Source organism: Sus scrofa, chromosome 13 (genome assembly GCF_000003025.6).
Source record: "Sus scrofa isolate TJ Tabasco breed Duroc chromosome 13, Sscrofa11.1, whole genome shotgun sequence".
In the NCBI taxonomy this organism is placed as follows: Eukaryota; Metazoa; Chordata; class Mammalia; order Artiodactyla; family Suidae; genus Sus; species Sus scrofa.
In genome coordinates this window covers 138,181,298-138,191,185 of record NC_010455.5, presented here as the reverse complement: position 1 = coordinate 138,191,185, position 9,888 = coordinate 138,181,298, and the positions used below count along the sequence as shown (strand labels likewise).

General features: G+C 46.1%; 1 protein-coding gene across 1 annotated transcript; it reads left to right on the top strand.

Moving 5' to 3' along the window:
* LOC396866 (stefin A1) lies at positions 713-8,797 on the top strand. The gene is given in 3 exon segments (NM_213859.1): positions 713-840; positions 6,136-6,237; positions 8,235-8,797. Coding segments are annotated over 3 exon segments (312 nt in total). The 5' UTR covers positions 713-759; the 3' UTR covers positions 8,364-8,797.

Below are 9,888 nucleotides of genomic sequence, written 5' to 3'. Positions count from 1 at the left end.
AAGTTTAGGCAGATTTTTTTTTAAAGACATGAACTTAAAGTATAAAAGTGGGGGAGAAGGATACCAAACTCACAACAAAATTTACCTGGTTGGAGGGCAAGATTGGGGGTGGCAGGAGTGGGGAACCTCTCATAGTTTCTTTCTTCAAAACAATTACCAAAAAAAAAAAAAAGTGGGAAGCAAATATGATGAAATGTTACAAGTAGTCATTCCGGGTGATAGGAATACAGGTGTTTGTTGTTTTATTGTTTGTGTTTTTCTGTATTTTAAATAGTTCTACTGCAGATAAAAGTGAAATACAACTTCCCGGCCAAGGTTCTCCAGACAGATCCTCCCACCTTCCTTAGACACTCAAGTCAATTTTCAACAATCAGCCTTGGCATTCTGAATAAATAGTCCTTTCAAAGAATAACAAATTTCTTAGAGGTTTTAAACATGGGGACACTCTCTGGTTGTGGTTTCGGATTTCAAACTTCAAATGCAACAGGAAGGAATCATTACAAAGAGAACTTGGGGAAGTTTGATGCTTGTTCTGGCAGGCCTTCTTCTACACACCCACTCCCTTCTTCCCCACCCTTCATTTCTCCTAGGTCCTCTCAGATGTTGTGTCAAGGAAGCAAGAAGACTTCCTCTTCCCAGTGCTCTTTCCTCTTTGTGGAAAACATTCTATAGGCGGAGCTTGTGAACACCACCCTCTCTTAAAACCAGAGTCTCCACTCTAGCCTGACCACTTCAGCACCTGCCTCCTGCCCAGAGAAGATGGAATCAGACAAAATGATGCCTGGGGGCTTAACTGAAGCCAGACCTGCCACTCCAGAAATCCAGGAGATTGCCACCACGGTGAGTGGATACAGCCCATGACGAGCTTTGATGCAAAATCTTGGTTCCTAGGTTGGTGCCCTCTGAAGTGTGGGGGTGAACATGAAAACTAGATCATGGGGAAATGGGTGGTTTTGCTCAGGTCTCCTTATAATCAAAACGTTTCTCAGATGAAACCTCTCATAATCCTAACTGTGAGAGTGATCTTGAGCCGCTCACATCCCTACTCTGAGCCTCCGTTTCCCCGTTCTCCAAAGAAGCATTTATTTCTATTGGACCACCTCTAAAGGTCTTAGAAGTTACAATTTGAGGATCACTAATTCAGTTTCTGGTGAAGATTTTCCGTGCTCACCAAATGGAGCCAACATGTAATTAAAATCTGAGGTGGCTAACAATTGACCAGCTAGACTTCAAAAGCACTGCAGGGAAAATTTGTTTCCTGGGTTGAACATTATCATAAAAGGTGATCCACTTCCAGACTTGCTACAAATTTGGCTAAGTGGACAATGTTTTCGTCTTTCAGTATTTGGAAGATGATTAAACTAGGAGAGAAGAGAAGTGGCATAGTCTATGGTGATTCCACAATTGGTTCTGGTGAAAATAGAACTCCATGGGTTTGGCAAGCTGATACATTTTTTCTGTGTTCTCTGACCAGCCATCACCCATATACTACAAATTTATGGTAGTGCTTATTGGATGAAAAGACTAAATATACATTGCTTGTTTAGGTGTGTAAATTGTTGCCCTTTGGTTTCTGTGCTTTGCAATTTTGAAAGCCTTTCCTCCACTGACCCCTCGTGTGATGCATCACCCTGCGGCAGAGAGGGAAGACATCCCGTCGACTTTTTTCTTTTTCTTGTCTTTTTAAGGCTGTACTCCAGACATATGGAGGGTCCCAGGCTAGGGGGCAAATCAGAGCTACAGCTGCCAGGCTACACCACAGTCACAGCAACACAGGATCCGAGCCCTGTCTGTGACCTACACCACAGCTCACGCCAACGCCAGACCTTCAACCCAATGAGCAAGGCTAGGGATGAAACCTGAATCCTCATGGATACCGGTTGGATTCTTAACCCGCTGAGACACAATGAGAACTCCATGTTTTTTCTAATAGTTTTTTTTAATTGATGTACAATTTTAGAAATAGGGACTGTTATTACATATGCACAGATGCATAAACACATTACACACACACAACACACACACACACACACACACACACACACACCCCTAAGTTAAACCTGAGTGCTGAATACTATTCCTGGCATATACACAGATCCTGATTTTGGCCTGCCAGGACACCAGACAAACGCCTCATTTGCATAGCATTATGGACACACCCCGGAGCTTAGCCTCTCCTGGCTCTTACGCACCCACAAATTTGTGTTCTCCTCCCTGACGGCAGTCTCCTCATCAGTCACCTTTCCCGTTGCCCCATGACCAGAGAACCTGCCCTTCAGTCACACCAGAATCCTTCAGGCACTCACCCTCCCACCTTCATCAGAGCATGCCCAGACTCACTCAGCTCTCATCCAGCCTGGATTCCATGATGGGTGGTTTCATATTCTCCTCCACCCATGATTTCCATGACCCTGTGAGCTCAGCCCTTCCAGTCCTCAACTAGAGCTCACTCCGCGGTCACCACGTCCTCCTCAGCTTCTGCTTCAGGTTCAGGGAAGATGCAGAAGCACACAAAACTCACCCATTACAAGTCGATGGATTCATGCCAGTGACAACTACAGCAGGACCCTGGGGCTGCCAGAAGATCCTTTCAACCACGTTCTGTTGGTCCTTTTCTAGAGACCCCACAGAGGTGGAGCTGAACTTTCTCTCTCCTCAGTTTCTCACTCCCTCCCGTGCCCTTGGCAAGACCAGAGAGCATCTCAGGTTCTTCTCTTAGGAGATTGCAGCCACGTGGTGCCAGAATGCCCTGATTTACTTGTCCCCTGCTGATCCCTTTCCTCCTTCCAGTCTAAGACTTTGTCCTCCTCTCTTATGCCACGTGCCATCATTTCTTGCATACTGGGTGCCTTGTTCCATACTTCTGCCTCCCAAACATACACTCAGATGGCAAATGTCCACAAGCCACCTCTCCCCACCCTACTCTACTTTCATGCTGCTACCCACAATCTCACCCTCCAAAACGTCCCAAAACATGACCTCCCCATGCTTCCACCATCAGCTGTCTATGCATTTTTCCTAGATAATGCACAAGCCAGAATGATGTTCTTGCACCATGATGGCAGATAGGGCAAAAGCCTACACCTCGGGTGCAGCGTGGCTCAAACCCTCAGGTCCCAGAGAACGAACACCTCACCACGATGTATGCTCTGCAGCAACAAGACAGGCTTCAACAGCTCTGGGGGAAGGGCATTTTACCAGGGGCTCCTCCCTGGTGCATCCTTCCCCTGGTTGGGGCCCAAGTGACAAACCTACATGGTTCCCGCCAGCCCCTCAACCACCACCAGACGTGGGGGGCTGAGGAAGGGGAATGCTAACTATGTTCAGCTCAAGGTCCATTGACCACCAGACTCTGAACCACCATTCCCAGCAGGCCCTCAGCCTCCTAGTACCCCTCCTGCAGGGCCTTTCAACACCAACCTGCCTTCGGGAACTTAAGGTCTCACTCACCAGCTCCTTCCCACTCTGCCCCTTTGCCTGCTCCTCACCTCAAATCCCATCCTCCCAGGTTCAGAGGATCCACTGTACTCGAGCCATACAAATCTGTCTTACTGGGAAGGGGGCGTAGGGCTACGGGTTACAAATACAATGACCCTGAAATCGGGGCTCACAGTCTGACAGGTGCCAGTGCACTTATGGAAACCAATCAGGACATGCGAAGTTAACTCTCCCATAGAAAATCCTGAATTTGCGGACTACATAGATACAATGAAAAGGTTACAGATTTGGATGTATTTCTGGGACAGACAGAGATAAAAACTTCTGACACATGGTTAAAGAAAAGAAGAAGGGAGGTAGGGAGATAGGGAGAGAAAACGAAAGAAAGAAAGGAAGGAAGGAGGAAAGGAAGGAAGGAAGGAGGGAGGGAGGGAGGGAGGGAGGAAGGAAAAGATAAATCAGGTACTTGCCAGGCAAGGGATGTAAATCTTTACCTAGTAATTTTCAGCCTCAAGCAGTTATGTTCCCCTTACAGCTGCAGGTTCCTCATCTGCAAAATGAGGCATAAAAAGAGAATTTGGGGTTTAGTGTAGAGATGAACCCTTTCCAACTCAGCTCCTAACTTGACTGTTACCCAGTGTTGGTTCCAAAGGGTTCGGAGGGGGAAGCAAGAAGACAGTGACCTCTCCCCTTACTCATCTCTCTGCCTGCTCATCCACTTTCCTCCTCTTTCTCCTGTACCCTAACTCTTCCTATTTCCTCCTTCCTTCCTTTCTTCCTTCCTTCCTTCCTTCCTTCCTTCCTTCCTTCCTTCCTTCCTTCCTTCCTTCCTTCACTATTTCCCTTCTTCCTTTCTCTACTTTGGAACCTCACTTTCCAGCTCAAGAAAGCCACCACCGTCTTCCCATCTGTTCTGAGGGTTACGGAAGAAATGGGTAGTGGCCCATGAAGTGCTTGCCCTTCAAAAATGGTCTGAGAACCCAAAGAGTTTGCAAATGCCTAGGTCTCTGACAACAGTTCTGGTACCCAGACTGAGGCACCAAGAGAAAAGGATTCCCATCATTTGACCAGTGATGGGAAGGACTGGGTAGCCTTGGGAGAACCCTAGACACACCAGAAGCCTGACAGAAGCTGTATGTGCCCATGCAGTGCTTCCGTCACGGGCAGTGAGCCAACTGCCCCATAAGCAAGGTATGTGAACACACACATGGGCTTCCAGTCCCTCCAAGTGACAGGAAAGGATTGGAGGAGAAGGGAGAACAAACCTGGAAATATAGAGACAATGAGGGAGAGGCAAACATCTCAGAGGCACTGACAAAACTTTGGAAAGTGGAAAGCAGATAGACAGTAGAAAACAGGTGAGTCGTCTAGACAGAGTCTAGGCCACACGGGAATGTCTGAGCCCGAAGCCAGCAGATTCATGGTGCAGAATTCCAAAATGGCTCCAGCACCAACACCACCAGGAACTTGAGGAAGATGAGAGCCAGGAGGATCGATGGAAGATCCCTTTAAGGAGCAGTTACATTGCCCCCCAGATCCTTCCCTCTCACTAGCATCCTCCCTGGAAGACTAACTAATACTAGACCTCCACCAGAGCAGAAGATTAGAGCTTTCCTCTTAGCAGAAATGGAGTCAGAGAAACCATAGTGAGTACGGGCATATCAAGCCCAGCTCAGAGCAGGAATGGAGGACCCCCACGGAAACCTGGTGGAGTCAGTGGATGTTTGCATAGTGAACGTGAGACTCCCTCGCTGCCTTCTCCTCTCCTGCTTGGTTGAGGAATGCTGGCACCTAAACGTCTACCCCTCTGTGGAAGACAGAATGATGACCTCCTTTAAAGAGGTCCACATCCTAATCCCTGAATCCTAGAAAAAAATGTTACATAACGTGGCAAAGGGACTTTCAGATGTGATTACGTAATCTTAAGATGTGCTACACGCATTTTGGCAACTTTGAGTCTGAAATGATTTGCAAACCTAAAAATGTTTATGTGAGTAGTAATGCTATTATTTTTGTCTTTAGAGCCATACCTGCAGCACATGGGAGTTCACAGGTTAGGGGTCGAACCGGAGTTGCAGCTACCAGCCTATGCCACAGCCACAGCAATGCTAGATCGAAGCCACATCTTTGACTCAAGCCATAGCTTGCTGCCACACCAGATCCTTAACCCAGTGAGTGAGGCCAGGGATTGAACCCTAATCCTCACGGATACTAGTTGGCTTCTTGACCTGCTGAGATGTGAGGGGAACTCCTATAACGAAATAGCAATGACTGGTCCCTCATTTTTATTAACCAAAGATAGAATGAACTTGTGTGTGTGGGTGGGTGGGTGGATGGCTGTGTGTCTTTCTGTTTTGTCTAGGGCCACACCCACACATGGCATATGGAGGTTCCCAGGCTAGGGGTCTAATCAGAGCTGTAGCTGCCGGCCTATGCCACAGCCACAGCAACTCAGGATCTGAGCCATGTCTGTGACCTAAACCACAGCTCATGGCAACACCGGATGCTTAAGCCACTGAGTGAGGCCAGAGATCGAATCTGCAACCTCATGGTTCCTAGTCAGATTTGATAACCACTGAGCCACAATGGGAACTCCATAATTACCTTTTTATAAGCACATATTTAACAGGTTTGTAAATCACATACATTGAATTCAATACAGCTTTGGTCATTTGTTTCCTATTGTCTTTTCTTAAGGTTAAATCACAGCTTGAAGAAAAAACAAATAAAACTTATGAAAAATTTGAAGCTGTTGAGTACAAATCTCAAGTGGTTGCTGGAATAAATTACTACATCAAGGTTAGTGTTCAACATCTGTTTGGCTCCAAAAGATTCTGGATCCCTCACTTGATGTGATGTTCTCTGTCATCCCCACCTGATAATCTCTTTCTTCTCCTTGTCCTAAGTCAAGATGCCTACCCAGCATGATACTTCCCGAGTGGGAAACTCTCAAATTTGGCAAATGATGAGGTCTATTTCACAGATACCGTCTTCTTCTTCTGAATTTACAAAGTGTTTCTATATTGATTCTTTTTAAAATAGTTGGTTTGCAGTGTTGTGCCAGTCTGTGTTGTACAGTAAAGAGGATTCTTAATTTCCAGAAAAGGGATAGAAAAAAATTTCATAGTTTCCAGAATTCAGAGCATAGCTATGGCTGCTTCATCTGTGAGGTGGGATCCTAAAGATGTGGGGCTGGACCAGATGCCATCCTGATGCTTGTTCTGTCTCAAAGCTTTGGGACCCTATGTGTCTAAATTAAATGGATTTAAGGAAGGACTTGAATCATTAGCTAGGAACACTATTGAAACCACGTTTTCCCTTCAAATAAGCATTTTGATTAATATACTTTAAATATATTATTTTTGCAACTCAACTAGATTCAACTGGTAACACGGTGGGTGTTAAATATTATTTTGTCCGAACCAAGAATAACAGAGGAAATTCTTACCATGGGAGTTCTCATGTGTCCTCAGGGTTAAGGATCCAAGGCTGTCTCCATGAGGATGCAGATTTGATCCCTGGCCTCGCTCAGTGGTTAAGGATCTGGCATTTCCACAAGCTGCTGCATTGGCCACAGATGTGGCTCAGATCCGGTGTCGCTGTGGCTGTGGTGTAGGCCAGCAGCTGCAGCTCCAATTTTGACCCCTAAACTAGGAATTTCCAGGAGTTCCCATTGTGGCTCAGTGGTACAGAGCCCGACCAGTATCCATGAAGATGTGGGTTTGGTCCCTGGCCTCACTCGGTTGGTTAAGGATCAAGGTGTTGCTGTGAGCTGTGTGTAGCTCACAGACATGGCTTGGATCCCACATTCCTGTGCCCGTGTGCAGGCTGGCAGCTGCAGCTCCAATTCGACCCCTCGACTGGGAACATCCATTAGAGTTGAGCGTGGCACACCAACAACACTCCCCACAAGAAAAAAGACAAAAAACAAAACAAAAACAAAAACACCTAGGAACTTCAATCGGATGCAGCTGCAGCTGTAAGAAGGAAAAAAAAAATTCTTACCATGATTTTCTAGGCCCCAGTTTCATGCCCAAATGACCATTTCAATCTTCAAAGCCACAATCTCCCAGCAAGATCCCTTTCCTTTAGAAGGTAACCAGACTGACCACTCTTGGGCCCTGCCAAATCTTACCAGAGGGCATTGAGAAAGCAGGTTCTAACTAAGATAAGGGAACCACATGTCCCAATATTCTGGGGTAATTCTGACTTTCTTCTCCCTTCTCATGCCATGTGGCAAATCAAGTATCCCAATTTGGGAGTCAGAAAAGAAACTCACTGGGAGTTCCCACTGTGGCTCAGTGGTTAACCAACCTGACTAGGATCCATGAGGACTCAGGTTTGATCCATGGCCTTGCTCAGTGGGTTAAGGATCTGGCATTGCCGTGAGCCGTGTTGTAGGTTGCAGACATAGCTCAGATCCTGAGTTGCTCGAGTGTCAGCTAGCAGCTGTAGATCCAATTCTACCCCTAGCCTAGGAATTTCCAAATGCCACAGGAGTGGCCCTACAAAGCAAAAACAGAAAAAAAAAAAAAAAAAAAAAAGACAGAGAGAGAGAAAGAGAAAGAGAGAAAATAAAATAAACCTAGGACCTATGCCTCTGGCCATATCCTCAGCCTGTCCTTTCTCTCGGAAAATGCAGGGACAGGTTTATGGAAAGCAAGCGTCTAGGAAGGATGCTCTAGGAATGCTATTCCAAACCAGCATTTCGCACCAAAGTCTTTCTGGGTCTGTGGATCTTTTACTTCACATAGGCCCATGTGACTGAAAGTACTTTTTCTTTTTTTACCTTTCAGGTTCATTTAGGTGGTAATAGCTACGTTCACATAAAAGTATTTAAAAGTCTTCCTTACCAAAATAAGCCTTTGGAGCTTAGTGGCTACCAGGTTGACAAAACCAAGGATGATGAGCTGACCGGCTTTTAGCAGCATGATCTGGAAGCAGCTGATTCTTCCCACTGGCTCTTGAGTAATGATCCCTGCGAATAAATGCAACTATCAATATAAAGAAGTGTTCCTTTTTGTACCTAGAGATGATCATACGAAGTAAAGCAAGTGAGAAAGAGAAGGACAAATACCCATATGCTATCACTTGTATAGGGAATCTAAAATAGGACACAAAGGAACCTATCTGTGAAACAGAAACACACACACAGACATAGAGCACAGACGTGGGGTTGCTGGGGGGTGAGGGGTGGGATGCATTGGGAGTTTGGGATTAGCAGAGGCAGACTATTATATGTAGAATGGATAACCCACAAGGTCCTACTGTATAGCACAGGGAACGATATTTGGCATCCTCTGATCAATCACAATGGGGAAAAAAAGGTTCCTATTCAAATAAACTCATCCTTTCAACTAGTTCTCATCTCTGCTGTATCACAGGAATCTGTCCCTTCTTCAAATCAATGTTATTGCTTGAGAGTAGAAATGCCATAGAAACTGATGTCAGGTGGAAATCTTAGAAAGACTAGCCAAGCCTAACAAAACCGGCTAAAGGATAAAACCACCAGCACTCCCAGCACGCCCCTCTGGCAGGCCAGGTCCTAGGTCTTAAGTGCCCTGGGGCTACCGAGACGCCAGTATTACATCTCCACCTACACATTTTAAAATTGAATCAAGGAGTTCCCACTGTGGCTCAGAGGTAACGGACCCGGCTAGTGTCCATGAGGATGCGAGTTCAATCCCTGGCCTTGTTTAGTGGGTTGAGGATCTGGCAAGGCCACGAGCTGTGGCATAGGTTGCAGACGAGGCTTGGATCCCAAGTTGCTCTGGCTGTGGTTTGGTCGGCAGCTGTAGCTCTGACTAGACCCCTAGCCTAGGAACAGGGGCAACCCTACAAACCCGAAAAATGAAATAACATTTTTCAAAATTAAACCAAGTTAAGGATTTTATACAATATATTTAAATTTTAAAACAATCCCAAACTTACAGATAAGGTGCCCTAGAAAAGCTTTTCTCCTGGACATTTGAAAGCAATCTATACTGTCGCCCCATCCCCAACAAATACGTTACTGTGCATTTCCTACAAACCAGTTCATTCTCTTGAATAACTAGGGAAAGCAAGTCACTCCCTGCTGCTGGGGAACAGAGGAGAGAGGAGGGAGGCAGGAGGTAAGCAGGAGCCAGAGCGCCAAGGACTTCACAAGGCATCTTGAGGAACTGGTACTGACCTCCAAGGTAGTGAGACACTAGTGAGGAAGTTTAAGCAGGAGACACGTTTTGCTTGCTAGTTTCTAAAACTGCAGTGGAAAAGTCATTCGATTGACCGACAGCAATGATCTCTAAATGCCAGTGGAGTTGCTGTCCCTTCTTCATGCACCAGGAGACCCCGCACACATTCACCGAGGTCAAGTCCTCTCCCCTTTCACAGGGGTGCCCTCAGCGGGCCACTGTGTTCAGAAACAGGAGCTCACTTTGCTTAAGCCTTTTATTCACATTTGGGCTTTCC